This window comes from Cynoglossus semilaevis, chromosome 11 (genome assembly GCF_000523025.1).
Source record: "Cynoglossus semilaevis isolate Cse_v1.0 chromosome 11, Cse_v1.0, whole genome shotgun sequence".
Classification (NCBI taxonomy): domain Eukaryota; kingdom Metazoa; phylum Chordata; class Actinopteri; order Pleuronectiformes; family Cynoglossidae; genus Cynoglossus; species Cynoglossus semilaevis.
Genome location: NC_024317.1, coordinates 13,105,926 through 13,131,043, shown reverse-complemented (window position 1 = coordinate 13,131,043; position 25,118 = coordinate 13,105,926). Strand labels below are relative to the sequence as shown.

The following is a 25,118-nucleotide window of genomic DNA, read 5'->3' as shown; positions in this document are numbered from 1 at the left end:
GAGCTGGGGGCTGTACCACAGGAGCCTGGACAGTAGGAGCTGCAGAGGAGCTCGCAAAGTCTCCAGATAAAATATCCAGAGCATCACCCGTGTTCATAGGAGGCTGTCGAAGAATACAGTACATTCAGTTTAGATTAAGTTTTAACATTACTGCTCAAAGAGGATCAGTGAGATTAGGTATGTCATCTGGACCAATAACCTTTCCACACTTCATTCTCCTCAAATCTGCCCTCACCTTCTACTTACTAACTCCCTGTACTTTCTGATTAATCTATTGTACTACTCTTTCCATCTTCTCAGCACACTCTCTCCACTAACTAGTACATTTCCCTCACTATCCTTAACCAACCTGACCTGCTGAAATGTTCTAAATGTTTTGAACAGCTGTAGTTGGCTCCAGTCTCACCTCTGGTTTAGGAGCAGGCAGCTTCTCCAGTTTCTCCTTATCAAACCTGTATTCTGGAGGAAGTGTGTCCTCCCTCTCTCCTACACGAACCCCCTCCTCTTCTTTCAGTTTTCCCTCCTGTGACATGAGATGTGGAATTAAATATAATTGTTTACCGAAACTCCAACATTATTGAGGAAAGGTTTTGCTTTTACCGAAACAATGTCCTCTGGTTTCAATTCTGGTTGTTTAGGTTTGGGTTCATCTGCAGCCAAAGTGTCCCCCAGAGCACTGAGAGCATCCAGAGACATGGACATGTCCTACAGACCAAAGTGGAAAATAAAAAGTAAGTTATTTACATTCATGTGCACCAGAAAAATGTAAACTTATATAACATATACTGTAGTATCAACAGAAATTGAAGTGAACTAAAGGTCTATGCTGACTATGCTCCCAGCATCACCATAAACCTACAAAACCAAAAAAAAAGCCATTGTGTCTGTATGAACTGCAGGTATTAGTGCAGCTATTAATTCTTAGTTTTCATTACTTAAACACTTTACATTACAAATATTATCACCTCACCTCATCGCACTTTACCTCTGTGTTTGATTTAGGAACCACACCAGCCTTCTGAGGGACAGGGTCTGTTTCCATCTTGGCCTTTTTCTCCGCAGGAAGAGCAGTCTGCACTCACGGGAGGAACTGATTTCTAAAACAAACACAAGAGAAAATCAGACATTTTATACAAATTATCTACATTAAATTATTAAAAGACACAATCCTCTGTTTTTAAATCGAAGTCCAAACTTGAGCACGTCATTTGTGACGGTCCACCTTTCAATAACATGTTGGCCCTTCCTACTCATGCAGTACTTTTTTATGTGCATTATTTCTTGAAATGTGATCATTATTTACAAAAAATGTTGGCTTTTTTAACCCTATCAATGCTGTACTTAGTACTCCAAGTCAGTGATGACAAAATGCATGTTGTTCATCAGTCCACATCCACTGTCTTCTTCATATGTTTTAACTGATTTCAAAAAGAGAAAGAAATAAACTGCAGGAAGGATTCAATTTTTAAAAAACCTATCTTATGTGGATGCTACACTGTCAGCCGAAAGAGTTAGCTTGCAAAAAGAAGTGCCTTTATGTCATTATGCATGTTTTAATTTGGATTTACCTTGACAGGAGGTGGGGCAAAGTTAGCAGGTGCAGCAGAGGAAGCAGAGACACCGTCTGTAATGTCAGTCTGTATTATATGAAAAGAAAAGAGCAGGATGGAAACTGTGGCCACAGCACATGGTACGTCTCCGCCATCAGGACAAAATATTACAGTAAATTTAGTGCAAACAAGTTAGAATTTTGACCTCTGGTTTCTTGGCAGCTGCTGAATCAGTTGTCATAAATCCTGCTGATAGAGCTTCCAGGGCGTCAGTTGTGCTCAATGGTTTCTGAAAAACAAAAGAAACGAACAGACAGATAACAATTATCATCCATTTATGTTTGTAAAATTAAAGCTTCCTAAATTTCTCTGTAACATTTCTATTTTCAAAATCACTGCCTCTGTGTTAAAACACAACTCTGTACAAGAATTTCACTAATTGCTCTAAAATGTTTTTGCTAGAGAGCTGAATCAAATATTTCAGGCACCAGTGAAAGTACTCTGTTTGTGTAGCAGATCTGTGAAATCATAAATGTCAGCTTTTATATTTGTCTTAATTTTGCCATATAAAAATATAAAGTCTGCAAGAAAAAGTTACTTTACACCACTAGAGGGCGTAAAGAACTTGGGCAAAAGAAGAATTGCATGTGCCAACAGGGTAGGAAAACTGCAGACACACCCACTGCATTCCATCAAGACACAAAAAGTAAAAGAAAACAAACAATTAAGTTTAGGAGAAGTAATATTCCTTCATATCATTTTGTGTTGCTGTTGAGATGTAAAAACAAATGAGTGGGTGGACGACACCGTGGGAGGAGGCAGTGGCCCGAAGTTTAGGTGAAAATCAAAGTGTACTCCAGCTGTATTCTAGTCCAGGCTGTGTTATTGCACACCTTTTCTGATGAGACTCTAAGCAGCTGAACCTTAGCAAATAAATCCTGTTTGCTGTGACCACACCTACTTTTGCAGCAACATTCCTGTCTGTAGAGGAAGCTGCTGATCACAGGTCAGTGAACTTTCATCCTGTACATAAGTTTAGTCACTTGATTACATTTACTTCAAACGGTTTACTTGAGTTTTAACTCAAAGGGATTGCCAAGGTTTTTGCAGAATGAACTTAACTTAAATTACCAAATATATGTGGATGGAAAACTGGTTGAGTTTTATTTATACCATTCACATAAGGACTGTCATTCAAAGTTCAGGTTTTAGTTTAATTTTTGTGGTACAGTTTCAGATTTGAAGGATAAAATGACAGAGACCAGTACAAAGCTGCAGTGATGTACACAAACAACTATGTAAATACTAAAGTAGCCAGAACTGCAGCTCATTGAGCAACCACTATATATATATAAATATCTATAAAATTCAGACTTTAACAATCCCATGTTAGGCTGTGATGTGCAGTTTTTTTAACTCTTTATACTGTGTGTCTTGATTGTCATCGATCTGCACCTGGTTAATTGAACTTATTTGTAAGAGGTTGAAACTTTACTTACAGGAACATCCTTAGGTTTTTCATCTGCTGGAACTTTAGGCTAAAAAATACACAAAAGATATAGAATGTCAACTAATGACAAGGAATAACTATCAGACTAACTGCTAACAGGTTTGTGTAATCCCATTTGGTGAGCATTCTCATTGGTCACTGGGTGCTGAACTTTGCAAGAAAAGTTAAAAACAAGTATTTTTTTAAGATGTACATTTTTAATTATCTTATTTCAAAAACTTTTAAAGTCTTTGAAATTACTATTTTTTGTCTAATGTATTGCATACATTTTTATCACAAGTCAATAAAAGGATGAAGCACAGATGTCTAGACAGGGAAGAACTGACCACATCAGTAAATCTGTATCCAGGAGGCAGAGTGTCTTCCCTCTCTCCACATTTCTGACCTTTCTCAGGGGTGATGTTAAGCTGGGATACATGCAATACACACAGTGGTTAGTCACACAACATTTAGCTGAAGCTAAAAAAAAACTACACTTTATTTAATCATTAACACTGTGGGTGTAGTTACTCAAAGTATTCAAGTTCAAAAAACATAAACCTCTAGATTTCAGAGAAAAAAAAGATTCAAAAATAGCTGTATCATTTTTTACTTCTAATCTTTCTTTGTCTGTTTACCTCTTCGACCTCTGGCCCAGTGTAGACGGGCTGTTCAGGAACTAAAGTGTCTACTGATGGTAGACTGCTGGCCAAGGCGTCAAATGGATCCACTTCAGGTGCCTGAACATGCAGATCTAATTAACACACACTGATGCACGCAACATGCATCTTACAGCACAGCCAGAACATCGTGATACTTCAGCCTTTACCTTGTTTGATTCAGTAGATGCAACGGGAAGAACTTCCACCTTCACCTGCAGAAGGACACACCCACAATCAGCTGATGTTTGACATGGAGCAGATGACAGCAGTGGTAATAAAAACACCATTGACAGATTATTGATACTGTATAATTTCCTATTTTTCAAATGCCTAAAGAACTTTAACCAAAAAAAATTGAAATTGGAATTCAGTAAAACATTAAAATGTTTCACCTGAAAAATTACTTGGGCCGTAAAGTGTTGTTCCTCTGTCAACTTAATATTATATATTTGTTTAGATGTATTAGATATAAATTGGAAAACTGTTGCAAATTGAGTTCAATACTTATTCAATTGCCTTTACTCATGTTACTCAATGTTTCAGTTCATTTTAGGTTATGTTGGTGTATTATTTCACACTTTGAGATAACTCTTAATGGCTTTGGGCTTTGAATTATTCCAAGATAAATTACTTTTCTTGTTATGATAAGTCATGTCCAGGCTTATCCTCAGATATCACCATCGTAAATCTTCACTCATTTTTTATTTACTTCAACTAGCTTCATATTACTCACGCTAGTTTTTTAGGCTAACTTTCAGCAGATGAAAATGTGTAATCCAAAGACAGCCGACAGCAAGCAAACAATGTAGGAGGACAAGCCAATCAGACATCACTTAACATACATGGTATTGTCTTAGCATGTACCTTTGGTTCTGTATCTTTAGGTTGTTCCTTCTCCGGCACACTCTGTGTTTCAGCTTTAGACACATCTGCCTTGACTGTTGTTTCCAATGTGCTCTGAAATACAAATAGAAATACAAATGAACCCTTTGTACTGTTTACTGTGAGTCAAGTAAATTCCAACCAAATCTGAAATGAAAGACAGGACAGGAAAAAGGGACATTTTGCCTTGCATTTGTTCTGACAGATTAAAAGTTTTTTCATTTGATGCAAAAGTGATGATGGAAGTGGACACTGTAAGAAGATTCAATGAAAAGCAGCAGCAGTTTGAGCAAAAAATGTCACAATAGAAACAATATGATTGAAATGAATGAGCAAAGCAAGCCACAAAGGTTCACCTCCACAGAGAGTCATGGAAATCTCATATTTATATTTAACATCTACAGTACCTTGGCTGTGCCTTTAGGTTTGCTCACAACAGTGACTGCTGCTGTCCCAGTAGCAGCAGAGGTTGCTTTGGCTGTGGCCTTGTTTACAGAGGCAGGTGTAGTCTACAAACATGCAGCCAAAAGATTATTCAACCAAAACAAAGAATATATTTGTTTGCTTTAAGAACTAAAGACGATTTATTAATTAATCTTCTACTGCTTGATCCTTTCCAGGGTTGTTGGATTTCAAACCCCATCAGACATTGGGTAAGGGCGGGGTACACACTGGACATTTCCCCAGTTCATCACATGTAGAGACATAAAACCACCAGCACCAGCCTTCAGACCAAGGCTTAAATTTAAGAGTCCAGTTAACCTTGTAGTTCATGTTTTAGAAGACATAATAAACAATAACAAAGGTGTATGATTTGGTTAGACAGGATGTCAACAATCATCTGACACAGAAACCATTTACTGTGCGTTTCCCACAAACATGTGACTGATCAAGCTCACAGAAGCCATCGCCCATAGTGTCATAAGAAAGATTTTAAAAAGCAGAACAGATTATGACATCACTAGTTTGTTGTTGTTGTTGTTGTTATAAATAAACCTGACACCAATGCGTTGACCCTGAGGACAGCAGTCCTTATTTTAGACATGTACTTACATTTATCCAACACGACATATGTGAATATAATTAGAATCTGTCAGCACGGTGTTATTACTGATTTCGTAAGCTCCGTAACGTCTGATAGAAAACAAACTCTGCAACATGGCTTTAAATAAAGTAAACTGTCTGCAGTCAGTCTTTTGCTTTGATGCATTTGATGCATACAGGACATTTAAAAAAAAATCACAAGGCCTGGTTAAAATACCAAATAGGGTAAGTCTTGGTGTGTGTTAAGGTGTTCAAAAGGTGTTCTTTATTCAGCACAGTCTTATAACACTAATGCTATTTTGCAACAGGGTCTTGCATTGTTTGGTGCTCAGGTCTTATTTATCCAATCCAACTTTATTTATTTCATTAATGACGAGCAGCCAGAGCTCAAATCCTGATTAATACGTGCCAAGTAGGAGTCACGAGATAAAGCACAGCCAAGGAAGGTGGCAGAGAACTCTGTAATATTTTGCAAGATTTTAAGAGGACTTAGCCAGTGAAAAGGAAAGGTGAGCTGATCTTTGTTTTGCAAGTGTTTCAACCAAAAGAAGAAAACTGTGTCTTCTTTTACAGCATATCACCAGCCAGCTAAAAGGCCTCAGCCAGAATATCTGTCTCTACCTCTGGTTTGGGTGTGGGAGCTTGATTCACCACTCGCCCAACCGCTGCACTCCCTGCTGCTGTGACACCACTTCCTGTACTCACTCTGGGCTTTGTAGCCATGGCCGATCTCGATGATGATTTCTGCTGAAGATGCATTTACTCATTAGTTCACTACGTAGGTTAAAAAGGTGCAATGTGGTGTAAAATGGTGGCACGTGTACTGATTGTTGCAGGGAATGTCTTCAATGCATAGATTGTTGGCAGGAAATGGACACTGGGTGCTAGAACCTGATTAAAAAAAGTTCCAATATGTTCTTCACTACTGTGTCGTTGCTCATATGTTAAGTTTCTTCTAACATAACCCACAAAAAAATACACAACATGATTTGTACGTGGACATGTACTAGGGTCCAGTTTACCCGAGATATGGCCCAAAGTTTGAGTAACTGCAAAGCTTAGTAACTGTGTGGTGACCACATTTACAATGTGGATAAATGTTGTTCTGTCACTAATAGAAGAACGTTTACTATCAACATTGCAGTGCAGGGTAGGTTCTTCTTTTGTATCCAGACTGCTGGCAAAACTCTAACCAACATGTGTGGCCAATCACACGGATTACACCAATGTCTGTGCCAAGTCTTCAGTTCATAACATATTTCTACTGTCAGACACTGATATACTCTTATCATAACACTCCTCCCTGTGGCTCCCATCGTCTGGACTGAGAGAAACAGGATATTACAGATGCCTGTGTGGACAATATTGTCATTTTAGACTAGCTGAGATACACAGCATAACTCCTTGAGAATTGGTTTGTGTGGCACAGTAATTTAAAGGGTAACCATTCAAGAGTCAAAAAGGATGGTCTTAAAAGGTGTCCACATAGGTTAGCTTTGTAGTTACCTGGCTTTATTCACCAATAGCAGGACAATAATAATAGACTGTTATTTACTACTGACAGAGCTCAAGAAAACAGAGAACAAAAGTTCTGCACACCTTCTCTAATTAACCTCCACTGAAACAGAAGAAGCTATACCTAACTACAGAAAAGCCAACTACGTAGCATGAGGAGGTCATAAAGGTCAGCCGTTAACACGACTCACTGTGTGTGTGGCTGAAGGTTAATGGTTGACTATGTTACAAATCTTTGAATTTAAAACATTTTTACTGAAACCCAGGGTTAAATGACTGTTACTGTGGCCCTTTTTCACAAATGTAACATCAGTTTCAAAGTAAACTTAATCTTTTGCAGTGGTCGTACGCTACAAATGATAAAAATGATTCCCATCCTCCATTACTTTTCCTAAATTGCTGTTTCACCTCTTCTCTGACACACATTTTCACACTGTGTCTTGCTTCTGCTAATGTTTGATTATTTTCCACCAGTGCAATTTCCACCCTCGCCATTGAGGGAACACTAAACTTGGATATTACATTTATAGAGTAAGAGTAACCAGAATCTCGACAACAGCTTTCACTGTTAGACAAGAGAACCTGTTGTCTGTTGGTTTTGATCCATTGTTTCAACTTCAACTTCACACTGACTGGGAAACTGGGCGTTTCCTTTACATTTGAATGGAAGGAAAAGGAACGTTTTCTTTTCAAGAGGTAAGAATGTATATAACAGTAGAGTACTATGGTGCGGTAAATCCACAGAGAAAGTGAAGTGAGAGGGTAAGAGTAATTCTTTGAAAAGACAGAGAGAAGATTGTGAGAAGAATGGGAATATATACCATATATTCCCATATATTTATATATAATATTGCTGAGAAGTGAATCATACCTCAGCCTCTGAGGATGTTACAGTTGAGACCTGAGCAGCTGGTTCAGGTGTGGCCTTACTGGACTGCGACTGAGAAGGAAAAAACAAACAAATGGTAAACATGGTATGTTAAATGAAAACCAAACATATCTCAAAATTTAAATTACAATCTTGATAGTACAAGCAGATCTGAAAATTAAATAAAAATATCAGGTTTAAAGACAACAACATACTGTAGGAAGGTGATACAGAAAGCAGTCAGGATTTGGTGATTTCTGCCCTATAATTAAACAACGGTCTTCCTAGAAAGACACCAAAATGTGTTCTCTTCTGGACCTAACCCTATGTCGCATGTCTCTTTGCAGGTAGTTTAAACAGAATTTATTATTTTCTGTGAGGTGACACAGACAGGTCTTTTAAAGCAAAGACAGACGTAAGACAACAAGCAGAACCCTCTGCACCAATGGGTGTGAGAATAAAGTGTGAGAATGTGAAGCATAAAGGACATGTATTATTGTGCTAATTGGTCACCACGGTAACAAACAAAGCCACATGAGGCACTTTAGAGAAATAATTTATTTTACTTAAGTGACTTCAGAGTGAGAGAACTGGACTAAGAACTGGAAACGACTATTTGCAAGCCATTATTTCTTATTAGAATTTAGTGGTACCATAGTGTAGCGGTTAGCATGCCCGCCTTGGCAGCAGAGAGCAGATAGTCCTGGGTACGGGCAGCCTATTGCAGCAGATCTGCTGTCAATACAAGAATTTTCCAAGTGTGGGATCAATAAAGTTTGAATTTATAATTTGTATTTTTTTATTTAAAAAAAGCTTTTTCATGATTTTTAGTTTTTTTTTTTATTTAAAAAAAGCTTTTTTCATGATTAAGATTTTTAACCACAAATGTTGGTTTACTATTTATATTTATTAAATACCTATTAATAGTTATAAAATCTCACTTAGTCCTCATCTGTAGATAAACAAAGACATTTCCTGTATGAGTTCATGTACATTACATGTCTGCAATGCCAGTTCTTTTCAAGAGCAAAGCCCAACCCTGTTCTTTGAGTTAGAGCACCAGGCCTCCACCGCACTGATAGCACAAGTCAGTGCTATCTCAATATCCAGCTATGTGGTTAGTGACTAAAGGGTCATTAGGGCTAAGGTAGTCAGATACATTTGTATAACGTATCAGCACTTTGAATTACTGACTAATTTCCCATAAAATACATCAGTAAGCATCAACTGGCGGCCTGCTGGCCAAAACTGATCAAAGAGAAAATATCTCTCTGACAAATACACCAACGTTAGTGACCCCTGCAGACATGTTTGCAATTTAGTCAGTGAGTGAGTTTAAACATTTCTCTTAGTTTCTTACAAAATACTTCTGTGTGAAACTCAGTTCAACTAAGTTTCATACAAAAACACACATGATGAAATTATACAGTGAAAGGAACTCTGAATGACGGTCCAGGGTCAGCAGGGACAGAGGTGGCAGACAGGACAAGGACAGTGAAGGTAGATATTTTGCATGTTAAAGACAACTGGTTGAAAGGGAGTGAGACAGGAAAACTGGGGGTGAGTGCAGACTGACTGTTACGTAGATAATCTTTGACTGACAATGTTAGTACGTAGATAATCTTTGACTGACAATGTTGGGTGTTAGCCTCTGTGTTTCAGAGATGAAACATGTGTTGCACATCTTTGACAGTCTGTGAAGGAGTGGTATGTAATTCCTCTGAGACACGCTCACATGGTGAACTGAAGCACTCTGCTGTAGTCTGTTTGGAATTTGGGCCATTTGAAGTGGAAATCCATAGTGCTATTTACTGTTGTTAAGTTCCTGACAAGAACACAGCATCTGTGACGGTATAGATATCAGAAAGTAAGCATGACAGAGTAGATTATGAAGGGAGAGCTGGTAGACCAGAGCGTTTCAAAAAATAAAATAAAATATGTGTATAAATATGTATAACTATAATTCTATACTGTGTAATAGTGATCATGCACTTTATATAAATATATATATATGTATATATATATATGTATATATATATATATATATATATATAAAATACAGAATAGGTATTTTTATAATATTATATATATGTATATATATATAATACAGAATAGGTATTTTTATAATAAATAGAGAGTGCATGCCATGTTCTGTTTATAAGAGTAAACAAATGTATTTCATGTTTTCCACTCAGGTAGATTAGCAGGTGTATAATAACAGTGTAACCCAAAGTCAAAAAGTGTGAACACCCCTTACTTAGGGAATCTGCACAAATAAAGTTATTCCAAATACAGAGGCTTACGTGGGAATTTAATGGAACATATGCTCAAATCAAGAGGATGTCTCTCCTCAGGAACTTTAGGAGAGCTCAGCAAAATCCCAATACAAGACCTTGTAGACATACAGTCTGTGTGTCCAGCTTGTATCTTTGCAGTTTTTATTAATGTCGTCTACCACAGACTGGTGAGCAGCTCTTGTCATTGGTATAGCAATTTTAAAATCTGCTTAAATACATGGAATGCAATCTGCAAATTAGGTTTCTTTCCCCTTAATTCATCCATCAGTGTCATTAGTGGGTCGATGCACTAGCTGCATGCATTTCAATACAAATAATATTGTCAGCATAGCACTGCACCTACACACCTGGTGCAACTGAAATGTTTTTTGAAACGGTTACGAAGCCTACAGCTATATCTGTTTATACATGTTTTTGCTGAATTCAAAGCACTAGAAGAGCCCTAATCTGACAAATGAAAATTGACAGCATTATATTTAGCCCTCTTTTGAGGTAAGCGTAATCATTGATGTCCTAAAACCCGTTTGAACAAATAATAAAACATTGGTGATGTAACAGCAGTTTAAATTATCAAAGGGTAGCAAGAAAAAAAGATAACATTCGCAGACCATTCACTGTTTTTTAATGCATTTTAAACCTACTGAGAGTTGGGAACGTTGACTTGACAGAATGAGAGGAAATGGCAGAGCGGAGAAAATGAGGTCACTGACTGTCACCAGTGAAGACAGTATCACTCTGGTACCGCAATAAATATTGATTGTCTCTAAGGAACTCAAAGCAGCAGTGATATTGGGCCTGTGTTTGTAGATGTTACAGATGATTCTTTTTAAGAATTTCATTTTGAGAACTTGAATTCAATATTAAAATTTCTCTTCTTAAGAAAAAGAGAGGAAGACAAGTTTTGTGGTAATAATCAGAAATATTGGTGAGTAAAAAGTGTTTTGTTTAATAATAATAATAATAACAATACTATTGTAATAGTTTTATGTCATAAGGATATGATGCACATTTCCAGTGAATAGTTTATTGCAAAACATTGGCTCCTCCTGTGATTTTTTTTCATGACTAAAAAAATGTCAATGATGTCATCAGTGAGTAGTCGATGTCGACTTGACTGTAATTAAATTTGACTCCAACTCGTAACTACTGATGTCGTGCAACATCTACATCTACTGATGATATGCTTCTGCTTTTGTAGCATTTTCTTTTTTCTAATTTTTTCTCCAGTAAATCCCTGCAAAGGTAAACAAGTTGTGCAGTGTGTTTTCTTTTTTAACCACCTGCTAGTGCTAGGTCAGCACTACAACAGTATCTGATTACGTTGAGCCTTAGACCTTCTATCTTTGTTAAAAAACAATAACATCTATTAAATCAACCATAGATTAAAATCTACAGATTATTCAAAAGCTAAATCTACAAAAATACAAACAGCAACAGCATCCAAGGAACACCAGATTTTTAGGACCAGTGTTCTATTTTTTAAGTAATTTTCAAGGTGTGCACTGGAAAATTATATAATAGTAACCTAGGAAAGATAATTGGACAGCAAGATACGTTGTAGACCAGATAAAACAGGATACTAAAGAAACAATTCAGGTTTCCACAACACATCAGAACTTTGGCATGCACTGAAGACACAAGAAACAGAGGTACGGCAGCAAGGCATGGCCTTGTTTGTGTATCTGTTGAATGTAAGAGACAATAAAACACATCAAGAACATATTCAGCAATAGTCCTTGGAGGAGTAACTCTGTCCTGCTTTGAAAACCGATGACTAATACTTGGTCCCACCCTCAAACCACAGACATTCACATGTGAACTCAGCTAGGGATTCTTTAGAGCTGTTGTTCCAGCTCTCACTGGTTTTAAATAGCAACTTGACTGACCACTTATGACAGTATGGGTCACACGGGTGGGAAATGGCTAAAGCTGCCAAATGTGTTATGAGGTTCTGAGACTGCGGGTCAGCAGTGTTGGTGTTAGTGTTGTTGTTGCTGTTGTTGTTAGTGGTGATGATGTTGGTGTGTAACAATAGTACGGGAAGCTGCATAAAGACAGAGATGATTTTACACACACACAAAGACCTGTGTCATCTGAAAGACTAAGGTATAACTAGGTCTAATTTCCCCTACTGACATACTTATCCAAACTATACCTTAAAAACAAAAAAATGTCACATTGATGTTAGAGCAACAGCAATAAAACATGTGAAACTGTATTTTAATTGTTTTAGTAACTAGTAATGAACTGACAAACCATAGCAAGTCTAAAAAAAAGTCAGACAACTACCATTATGAGAGGCTCCCAATTAGCTCAGATATACGGAAAATGCTAAATCTATTAAGTAAAATAGATTTTGTATTACGATTTTATATTAAATAACCAATGTTTAACAAATTTGCTTGGCTGTAATTGCAAAACCCCTTTAAGGCACTACTGATGTGAGGACTTGGAATATACAGTGACAGAGACATAGGGAAACAAATTCCTGGAAACTTTATTTTTAAACAGGGCAAAGTAAGGCTTGATTCTGCACAAATTTTAATATGGCTCTGTAGACATTCACTGTGTGTGATTGACTGGACTGTCTGCAGCCCAGATCTGTGTCCTGTTAATACTCATTGGTCTTCCTAAGGAAGAGAAGTAGACGACAAAGACTATGGGCTAAAATACAACTTACAAAACGGCAGCGATGAGGGGAGTCAAAAGGGGCTGTGACTCAGTCTTAATCCTGTCCTAATCACACAGCGTAGCTAAAAAAGTGGGATGATAGTCAGAAATATCACAGGAGGAGTGGTTAGATTTGGAGATCATTACATAATCAAATCCAAGTGGACATAAAAAAGTTGACACAGACTTGCTGTGTTCCTGTAACAACACATTCTACACAAATAGGCCACGATCCAAAAGCCACCCGTGCCCTGACAATGTTGCATAAACTAGAATCAAACAGGAAGTCAGTTACCCTTACAGACATTTTGAAAAGATCGAGAACACACAAAACACTGCACAGACACAAGTACATACCATGGGTTTTCTCTGAAGTCAGTTTCTTTTACAAAGGCTACCCTGTTTTGCTAGGTAGGAAACCTACACTATCTGTCCTGCTGACTTGTCTTCACTTGAGTTTATACTGTGTATATCAAAACCCACACGCATGGACACACACACACACACACACACACATGTAAACACAGAAAAACACACACCCAGCTGAGCAAAAAAACTTGACAAGCAGCTCCACCCTCTGTAAAGGGGCACAACAAGTCTGTGCTGTTTGGCCTCCACCTCCCATATCAGTCACATGACCAAGAGACTCAGTTGGATTGGCCCACCGAGTCTTAGTTGGACCCACCCACAAATTGACACAGTGCCAGAAAAAAAACTGAAAAAAAGGGGCTGCATGTGGGGACATTTCTGGTCATAGCTTGTGACCAGACATGTTCGACTTCGACAGAGTTTACGATGAGCAACAGGCAGAAGGTGACGCGAAAAGTTCATGTTTGCTGGAGTTTTAGGAGAAGTTGAAACTGGAAACTGCAGAATTGTTCAACATTTGGGTGTGTCTACAAGTCTCACTGCTAAGGAATCTGCACTTTACAGACAGACGTGTGCATCTGTGTGTGCCTGTAGACACACAAGGGTTAAGGGAAGGAGATCCCTGTCCACGCCCAGAGGGATACCACAGCGAAAAGACATAAAACACTGTGATTTAATCTTTAAAGTAAGTCTCAGTAAGACCAGTCGTGTCCAGAGTCCATCTTTCTGGTGACAATGAGGCAGGCTATGCACTGTCCTTGGGCGAGAACCTTTGCTTTTATGTGCCTTTACTGAATTTGTGTCAAGAAGTTGCTGAATCCAGAGTGAACTATTTGATCAAATGTATTTACATATCAACTTCCTGCTTAATTCTTATCAGTTTCTTAGCCAATTTTGGGTCAACTTCTACTGTTATAAGTTTTAAATATTCTCTGGCCAATCAGGCCTCTTTTTAATATTGTCCATATTTATTTATATCTTGTCTATTTATTAACATATGACATCTTTGTTTTACCTTGTATTTTTAAACTACAGATATAAGATATGTTTCTTTCTTTGTACTGTACTTACTATAAATCATGCCTGTACTTTAGTTTGCTTCTGCTTCTTCTTAATTTGTCACACATTTTATCATTTTAAGCTAACTTTTCACAATTCTGTGCCTAATAATTTTACTCACTATTAGTAAATTTGTTATTGCTACTGTATAACACCTGTAGCAATGTCTAGTAGTATTTGTTTTTGATTTTGAAACAGTCATTTAACTAAAGCGCTGTGGTATCAAAGTTAAGACGTCTTTGATTGGTTCTACAGCGGGGACATTTACAGTACAAGTTATAACGACTGAAGTATGACACATAAAGTGCAATAGAAACAAGATAAAGATAATCATAATCAGCTTTCTGTTTCTTAACAATATGCTGTCCAGACATTTTGCAGGTTTAATAACATTTTTACTGAGCTCTGCCTTGAATTGCTAGCGTCTCGTCACGTGTTTGTGTCAAAGACAGACAGAAAAGAGAACATATTTGAGGTCAAAATGTACGTGTATCAATATAAACTGTATTAGCTCATTCTATATCACATATTACAATTTAGCAATATATATTAAAAACTCAGTATATTGCAAAACCATTCACCCATCTTTGCACAGTACTGGCTGAAGGTCTCAGACTCTGCAGTCATTCTTATATAAGTGACGTGACAAAACCCTTTAAGTTATGTTTAGTTTATTTGTAATGTTTGAGTCAAAGGCGACAGTAAAGTGAGGAATCTGACACGGAGCTCTGGGAAATGACACCCAGAAATGACACCGATGGGATAAACACCAGGATTTCAAAACTGTTCTGATAGGCAGAGTTTAGCTGGTTTGACGTTACAACATCAACAGCTATGTGGCAACACCAAACGTGTATATTTCTATCCACTCACACTTGCTCATATAACACAAACAGCCTGAAGGCAGGGGACATGTGACACAGTGTCCGGTCAATATCCCAGCACGGCACATTGAATCATGAAGACTTTGACCAACTTCAGCCAACTCTGCACCTGTACACTGTAAGTACTAATGTTGACAGGAACATGTTCTTTGTTTTGTTTGTTTTTTTTAGACCAAGTAAAATGTGTTTAATGACTGCTGATCATGACTGTATAAATACATGACATTTAAATACAGCAGTACTTTAAAATGTCGCATAAACAGTTAAAACATTTAAAACTATGGACGTTTTATATTATATAAGATGCTAAAAGCAAAAATGAGTTAAACCAAAGTTTGTCGTTACGACCCTTTGCATTGAAACCAAACTGTACATAATACATAACTGTACATAAACACATAAACTTGCACCAATTAAATCTTGGAAAACTTTCGGTATTTCGGGAAGCTCGTATCTCAAGGCCCCAGTATACATGTAAAACATATGTGTATATATATATATATGCAGTATATGTGTGTATGTACACATATACAGAAATATATATGTATACATATATATAAATGTCTCATATACAGTATATATATATATACATAAACGGTACCTGATTTATGCAGAAGAAAAACTGAGAGTTTTAAGAATTTTGTCCTAACCTCAATTTAAATAAGACTAAACTTGACTTATATTTGTAACTAAGTCATTTGTAAACGTATTTTCCATAATATTTAATTTAATTAAAGTTGTATTTAAGAAACAAAAACAAAGGTGCAGTAGGGGCAGCAGTATCTAGTACACTGGAGCTCCCTGCAACCCTGAGCAAAAAGCACAGATTGTTCCAAATCACTTGTATGAGGAGGGGGTTTTCAATAAACAATAGGCTATTAGATGGATTTGACCCCTAGTTCACGTGTGCAGTACATTGGTTGTTGACTTGTGTCAGACCGTCGTTTAGCACACTTCACTGAACTTTGATTTGAACTGGTCTTTAGCTCCACACCCTGATTGGTGTTCTCTAACTGCTGCAGATTACTTCATGGTTTTCTGGGTGACACAAGAAATGATCAGAAATGTCTCCAGTGAATATTCCCACAGGAAACGCCATTGTTTGTTTTCTGCTTAAAGATAGAGAGGGAGGACTTTTTCAGCACCAGATAAAACCACTCCCACCACCCAAACAGAACTAATGACAGGAGAGAGTCAGAGGTTTGGTGCTTGTATCAACTAGTCTAAAAATCAAACTAGCACCCATGAACTCCCTTGGTTTAATATTTCACCCCTGAGAACCACAGTGAAATCCCAGAGGACTGACCAGTCGTCTTTCACATTCCAGCCCACAGGGATTCACACACACACACACACACACTGACTTCTTGTGGAGACATGAAGTACAAACCACTGTTAGAGCTGACAAGCACCAAAACAAAACACTTGTGCGTTACTTTTGGCAGACTGTGCACGTCACACTTTCCTCACAAACACACACTAACAGACACACACAGATAACAGAGTTGCACACACCTTGTCTTCCACAGCCACATCAGGACTGTTCCGTTTCGTCCAGGTCAGTAACTGGCCCATGTTGACACAAAATGACTCCGCCTGGCTCTAGTGTGCATCTGTTTCTGTGTGTGTGTGTGTGTGTGTGTGTGTAGTTGTGTCCGTTAGCTTCTTCCCTGTCTGCCGACTCACAGCATGCTTCGGAATGGAATACAAGGAATATAAGAGAAAGAGGGAGGGAGGGCAGGCAGGAGGAGGTGTGGTCACGGCTCTGAGTAGGAAGTCACAAGAGGCAGAGCTATAAAACTCTGAGGGCTAGAAAAAGAAGTGAGCTGAAGGGACACCTGATGAAGAAGATCATCTGAGCTTCTGAGAAGATGCTGCACTTTCATGACAACAGAAAGAAAAAAAAAACCATTAATGTACTTTTTATATTTATCTTTACTGAGGCTACTGTGTATCCACAGAGAACACACTGACTAATAAAACCCAAATGCAGCTTAAACAACAGTGAGGCTTTTACCAACTTTTTGTTTGAAGATAAAATCAGCTTATACCTTTGTTTAGCAAAAGATCTGGTATCTGTGTTTTTAAAATGAGGAGCTTTGTCTTTCGTAAGGACAATTTTCCATACGCTACAGTGACCTCCTGACCCTCACACCACATGCACACACACACTGATGTTAATGCTTTGTGAGCACTTCAGATAGACTTTTCTATCTATCTATTTCAGAGACCCTTAACTACTACAAGTATACAGGCTTAATCTCTTTTTAACTTTAATCCAATCCTGATTATAATTCCAAAACTCCAAAATACCAATGAAGGAAAAAGTATCCACATAACAATGGTATTTTCCCAAATGTTCCCACCAGTACAGATAAACAGACACACTGAGATACAGTATACACACACTGGCTCCCATAGATGCATGCACACACGCATGCACATAAACAGACCCACATACTCACTTATCAGCTACGATAAGAAAAGTTGTGTAACTCTCCCACTTAACAGGCTGGGAGAGGCCAGATTTGATTTTCCTCTACGTTCAGGTAAAATTCAGTTCAATCATGACGGCTCATTCCTCTGGGACAGGAACAATAACCCCCACCCCAGCAGTGATAAAGGACCTGGTCCTGGCTGTGTCAACATCTGGTCACATGGTCAGAATGTTACCAGATATAAACCACTGCTCCAGGTTGGCCTGTAAACCAAAAAGCATTTACTGTCTACCGTTCATAACAAGGCAAGGCTCCAACATTAGCTAAAGCGCTGCGAGCAATATTTACATGGAAATTGCTGCTGATGGTATATTAGGAAGGGGCTACAATGACACACCAAAAACTTAAATAGACTTCCAGTGGTCTGCAGTGAAGCACTCTAGGCCTGCGTAGCCTGCATAGGCTGTAGGTATGTAGCCCTCTGAACTGAAGACAACGGTTGTTTATATACGACTTGGAAAGATAATCCACGTAGTAAACCTTTAGAATGTATAACATTTTGAATAAATTAATTTAAAGGGTTTTCTTAAAAAAAAAGAAGGTAAAAATGTACTAGAATGCTTCTGTGTTTTTATTTGAGGTATTTTATAATCTGTTTGTAGGTACCTCACTTACTTCCTGCATAATGACGCTATTTAGCTTGTTCTTCATCTATATCAGTCCTGAAGAACGTCACCTGAAGCGGCTTAACCCACGCTCTACTGTACATGAAAGTTACGTGTGGGTTAAATGTCTATGATCAACAGACTGTTCAATGGCAATAAATTGATGGCAATTATCAAACTGGAATCCAGGGAGTGTTTGTTTAAAAACCCTGAAGGCATAAAGGTGTTGGCACTTGAACCCTCACCCACAATCATAAGATCAAAACATTTAGTTGTTTTTAACCTTTTCAACCACACGGTAAGAGCGCATACAGAGTGAATGCCTTTTCTGAAAAGAAAAACAAAACTGACAGAGTGTTATTAAAACCAGTGGTTTAAGTGCAGAAGAGTATAGTGTAGTATAGTGTAGTATAGTGTAGTATAGAAGTCATATCTGAGCCTGTAGGTGTCTTGACTGTACTGTATCTCCCTGGGCAGTGCAAGGGTGGAGTGAAGTCAGCCAAGCCTCTTTAACTCAACAGTGTTTTAAAGCACACCTCAGCAAAACATGAAAATAATGTTTGAACAAGTCTGACACGAAAATCAACCTTAAATAGAACCTGGGGAAAAGGTCACTTATACAGTGAGTCAGGGAAAATTCCATCCTCACTAATAATGAGCCCAGCTGTCATGAACACCTGCTGTTACACTGGTACAAAGTGGGCATTGAATTTAAAATCAGTCTGTTTTGGAGGGGCTACAGTTGATGCTGGCACGTTGGCCTTTTAATTAAGGCAATTTGTTTGTAGTGAAGTACAATGTAATTCAATGGGCCCTCCAGTCTAGATGAATCTGAACTGGATTAAGATGAGAAAGCTTCATTAAAATAGCTGATAGGTACATATCATGATGACATCAGGTGACAGGTCTGAGCACAACGAGCTCTACCGTCAAAACATGTCCAGGTGACGTTTCACCTACTTGTCTGAATGTAAGCCCTAACCCAAACTGCTGTATCAGAATCAGACACATACACGGTGATATCCGGAAATGTTGAAAGTACAGACACCTACATACCCAATGAATTAAAGATAGAGAATAACTGTATTACAGACTTTACAGCCTGTTGACGAAAACTGTACGAGTTCAGACTATACAAATAAGATTACGTCAAATCAAGAAAAACACATTAAAGGTTCATTTTGAGTGTCCTGTTGACCCCATCCCTGACCTTCATGTCATCATTGTGTCATCCTCTTACGTAAGTGTCAGATATGTCTTTGTATTGTTCTTAATGCTGTAATGTAAATGCTCTTTGTTTTTCAGAAGGGGCCAATTGACAATGAACCTTAAAACTGTTAAAATGTCAGAGAACAAAGGCACAGTTGACGCTAACGGGTTTTTTATTTTATCAATTTAGAGTCATGGGTGCACGAGAACTGAAGTTACAAAATGTTCTAAACAAAAATCTGCATCAGTCACAAGTTTCTTTAGCATGTATACGTGGACAATGCCTGAGGTTCAACAACTACAATTGGATGTATATTTAATAACAAATTAAGCTTCAGATTACTTTTTTATTTGGTATTATTATTAACATTTCTCCTTCTCTTTCTCTCTGTACTTTACATATTAGCCGTAAATGTTAATTTCTTGCTCAAACTGATGCATCAGTAGCTGGGTATCACATCATGCCTGGTCAGAGACACAAACTGTCATTATTTATAAATAATTGAATTTGAGCCAGATTGCAAATGTTTTCATAAAAGAAATGTTTTGGAATCAATAAGATCAACCACAGTTGTTATTTTTACTCAGTAATCCACACTGGGGACTTACTTGCTTATCATTTGTGGTTTTCGATTCCCAACACGAGTCTAGGTCTTGGTGAATGTCACTGTCAAGGCGAGGTTTCTTTCTCTGCAAATGTGATGAAAATTTGACAAAATGAAATTTTGAAGTTTTAACTGCTGCTACTGCTACTACTATTACTGCTACTACGACTACTACTGCTGCTTATAATAATAATAATAATAATAATAATAATAATAATAATAATAATAATACAATTTGATCTACTAATACAAGCAGAAGTAGTTAATAATAACATTAATAATAATAATAATACAACAATTTGATCTACTAATTATATTATTTTACCATAACCATTGACAGGATAATGTCTGTGATTCTATGAACAGAATTGGTTTCTCTTTAAAGACAAAGAAACTCACTTCCGAAAACAACAGAGAATTTCCTGTTTTTTTTTCTTCTGAGGAACACCTGAAGTGTTTGGTCTGCAGGTCTTTACATTGTTAAACTCTTTTCGGCTATGTACCCATGTATACATGTTCCTCAAAAAACAAACCAACTGACTGGACAGCGTTCACTACAGTATGTGATGATAACTGTGACTTTACCAACATCTCAGGCATTAAAAATATTGAATCACAAAACTGGGAACAGAGGAACACGACTTTTTGTGGTTCGAGACAGCTGAGACGTCAACTGCTTTATAGATTTGGTCTGATGGGAGGATCACAGAGTCCCACTTTGAGAAAACATGTTCCAAACTGAGTCTGTGTGTTCACATCACACTGGAATGAAGTCACACAAGTCTGTTCTGCATTGCTGTTTTCTTTCACGTGTCTCAGTTTGAACAAAACAAACACGGGTGAATCTATGGTCCTGCACAAGTACAATACCGCACTGTGTGATATGTGTGCGTTTTATTCCTTAAGCATGTTGCAGCACACAAGCGCTTACGTAAAGGTCATGGATGCATGTGTGTGCTAACACGGCACAAATAGACAACCATACCAAACCCAACCTACAGTATGATGTCTGTGACACACCTTTGGCAATGGCACATACCAAATTGCCCAGCCAGCAAAACCAGACGGTGCATCAAGAGACACATTATGTCTTGGGTTTTATTTTCTTAGAAATCAACCTACATCAGGAGAGTGAACGTTTAAATGCAGACAAACAAAGAAAAGCAATACAGCGGCACTCTGCCCTGAAACAGTCAGCACTGGAAAAATATTTAGCACACATGCCTGTTTAAAAAGAGCAATTGTTTCGCTAAAAACAGCTACAGGGTATTGTCAATGTAGTTAAATGGGCAAGAAAAATGTTTCTTTAAATAAAAAAAGATAGCTCAACTTTAGCAAAAAATATATACATGTATAATAAAATAAGAATTAAATAAGAAAATAATGGCAAGAAATATCCAAATGAGGCATGAATTATGCAAATAGTAAATCTAAGATAACTAGCTGACCAAAAGTTAGAAGTTTTTAACTTGGAATTTCTCTAGATGATTAAAGTACAACGACCCTAATATTGAGCAAGGTATTAAAATTACTGTGGGGAAAGATTGTGCAACAGTACCTATACTTAACCATGAGTTAAGTATAGGTAACTGGACATGACTGCTGACCTGCTGCTCATCTCTATATTTAGCACCACATCACACACAGTCCTACAGTGGTACAGTCCTGGTACTATATGTCATGACTTTGCCTGTCACCACCTGACACTGCTACCCCTTCACTTGGCGTCTGCAACCACCACACAGGAAGTTGATCAAAAATAACTGTCAGGTGCAGATCCCAGCTAGCCTGTTATGTAAGAACCCTGTGGGAAATTTAAATTTGAACAGAAATCAACTAAATATTATAAACAACACTACAGAATAATGAAAATCAATGCATTTTTTAATGCAGATAAGTTCTGAAAAGATTTTTTTTTAATGCAGATATAAGTTCCGAAAAGATTTTTAAAAACTACTGAATTAATTTGACCTGTTTACAGTCAACAAACAAAAAAAGTCAGTTAAAGTGTTTTAATGCTCTGTAAGATTAGGTTTAACTCTGGTATTTATCTTTGTTCATTTTCGTGTCGCTACTGTACATGAATTCCAGTGACAGCCACCAGGTAACTCAGGTCAGTCCTACACATGAGGAGCTCTTATCTTGAAAGTATTAAAAACTGTCAAAGTTCCAAAATGTTTGTACACAGCAGAGGGAGACAAACACACACTGATGTTTTCCTGTCAGTGGACCGTAGTCCAGTAAATACATAACAATCACCAAAGGTTTTGCCAGTAATACCAATGCAAACTCTGGCTGCAGCTGAAATGGAATTGTCTTATCTTCTTTCAGGTAAATAAATAATTAACTGTTATAATTATCTTCTGTCATTTCCATTTTGTTTTTGTTTTGTGAGTTTCGTTTTTGTTTAATCTCTGAGCCAAAGTACATAGACCATGTTAACAATTATGGGAAGTTGGGCCAAATCATATCTTCAAATCAAAGGCTTTAGTTAAAACAGTTTCGAAATGTTCAGGTTTCTCAGCCCAGATCTTTATTTAATCAAAGATCTGTGGTGCAACATTGTGTATAAGTAAAACCAAAAGAATCTAAATGAATGTTATACAATTGGACATATAACACATGCTGTATAAGCAGAAAAGATATAAATACAAATGTGCAGAATTAGTCAAATTATTAGACTCAAATGTGCAGTAGGTTGGTAAAACAAAACAACTCAAAGAGGGAGAATATTAAAGAACAAAAAAAACAAACAGAACTACTCAACTCACCTTCCTTGGATAATCCGTAACAGGTTTTCACCACAACCAGCTACTAGTTAAGGAGTGGTATGTGTTTTCCTGCTGCAGTGCAATCTCTCGTCGCCCACATGGCTGGTTTATTTAAGTTAGTCGATAATATCAGAAGGTTTTTGCAGGTATTTAAACATCAGGATTGACGACAGAAGCAGGACTAAGTTGTAGGATTTGTTCTGTCATGATACAAACCATTTACTAAAACATTTAAAGGCATCATAAAGGTGAATAAGTTATTGACTCTTCTGAGTTAAACAGCAGAGTGAGTAGATGAAGAGTCTACATCTCACCAAGTCACTTTATTGGTGCGATGGTTTGTGTTATTTTTTTTATTGAAAAATGTTTATGAAGACATCTCAATGTGATATCAGTAATAATACTGATGTAACCTTTATTTTCTATGCACTTATGTAAAAAATATTGGTTTTTATACAGATAAAAAAATGAATTTAAATATTTTATAACCACTGTTTCACATCAACAAAAGTTCATTAAGAATCAACTGAAAAGGGAACTTTTTTGACCCTGTGCTACTGTTCTATTGAATTGCATTTTGATTCTCTGAACACTTTCTAAATTCCATCAGTTTTTTTTTATGTAAAGGAATTTATCACCAGCTATCAAAAATGTAATGATTCTGATTCAATCACAGTAGAACAAATGTCTTTTCCAACTTATGGAAAATATAAATACAGACAAAGACGACTGTAATATTATGAAAAAAACTAATGGTGCATATAGTGGTTTCTGTTGGCAAACATAGGTTTGTCATAGACATCTAAGTGCGTTGTCTCTTATCAGCTCTGTCCAAGGTTGAGACACTGAGGGTTTTGCTGTTCTTACACAATATTAGTTATTGATTAGACTCCTTAACTACAATAACAAAAATAATCTGTGAAAAATGTTCAACAATAGGAATTACTAGCGTTTTCTCTTATGGTCAAGAGCCTGTGACACAACCAGCAGGAACAATATGTGGAAAAGGCAACAAGGAGTCAGTAAGAAGGAGGAGGACAGATACCTTACAATAGGTGTAACCCACAGTGGGATAGAAAGCCAAAGACATGCTGCCACATTGGTCTCCATGAGCTGCTCCTTTATGCTACACGACAAACACAAACAGGCATGTACAAAAATACACATTTATATTTATACACAGATCATTATTTGAACAGTTTAGTTGTTGTGGTGTTTGGAAAAAATCTTATCCAACAATTTACATAAAGGATACATTTAATGACCCAGTTGGTACTATATTAAATTATACTGTATGACTCTAAGAATCCAAACTCACCAGAGTTTCGACCTCAGCATTGTCAGAATACTTTTAAAGCTGGTTTTGCTAAAAAAGAAATTGGCTTATCTTTTAGTTTATTTTTAGAATGTTGGTAGAATGTTTTGATAAAATGTGCTATTCCTTTTTAATTAATATTTATTTTTAAACAAATTGTTACTTTTTTTGGTTTACTTCTCAATATTTCTAGGTGAATATTTTTTGATTAATTGTGAATTTATACTTTTCTCAAACATTAAGCCATTAGCCACAGACTTACTTTTGAGGGAATTTACTGTATTTAGTTAAAAAAACATATATATATATACACTATAAGGCACTGACAGAACAAACTTGAAATGAATCAATCTTAAGCAACTCAAGCTGCAGTCTAGTCTGCTGTGTATAAACTGAGTGTGAGCACAGCTTATCTAAGTAACACACCCTCATGATTTGAGTAAATACAAGTTTTTGACACTACTCGTTAAACCTGCAGTTGTGAATCTAAAAATCTAAAGAAAGTATTTAAAGCTCGACTACACTGGCAGATTAACATAAGTCACAAGTACCAGCAGAGACTTAAGGCTTGATATAAGAGCTGATCTTAAAATGTATGGCTGCAGGGTTGAGGTGGAGACATACAAAGACACTGAGCTAATGTACTCACGAGACTCATCCAATACGCTGCATAAGCCATTATAAGGAAGCCGGAGCCAAGGAAAAAACAGCCAAAATGTTCCTGCCAGCCGTTCTACGCTCTTTCTCCTTCTGGTGTTTGCCCTCAGCAGCAGTTCTGTGCTGTCATGTCTCTCCAAACACCGTGAGTGCCACTCCCCACTCTCTC

At 37.2% G+C, this 25,118-nt stretch overlaps 1 protein-coding gene across 1 annotated transcript in view; it reads right to left on the bottom strand.

The window, feature by feature from the left end:
• The window catches only part of cast (calpastatin), a 36,211-nt gene that overhangs the window by 7,886 nt on the left and 3,207 nt on the right, over positions 1-25,118 (bottom strand). Inside the window, 18 exon segments of the mRNA XM_025060064.1 lie at positions 17-103; positions 407-523; positions 601-705; positions 971-1,003; positions 1,005-1,097; positions 1,569-1,637; positions 1,756-1,839; positions 3,050-3,088; positions 3,387-3,467; positions 3,678-3,779; positions 3,869-3,913; positions 4,566-4,658; positions 4,991-5,092; positions 6,249-6,374; positions 8,014-8,082; positions 20,211-20,291; positions 24,023-24,103; positions 24,942-25,117. Coding sequence (XP_024915832.1) covers positions 17-103; positions 407-523; positions 601-705; positions 971-1,003; positions 1,005-1,097; positions 1,569-1,637; positions 1,756-1,839; positions 3,050-3,088; positions 3,387-3,467; positions 3,678-3,779; positions 3,869-3,913; positions 4,566-4,658; positions 4,991-5,092; positions 6,249-6,374; positions 8,014-8,082; positions 20,211-20,291; positions 24,023-24,103; positions 24,942-24,971 — 1,437 coding nt within the window. The 5' untranslated portion in view covers positions 24,972-25,117.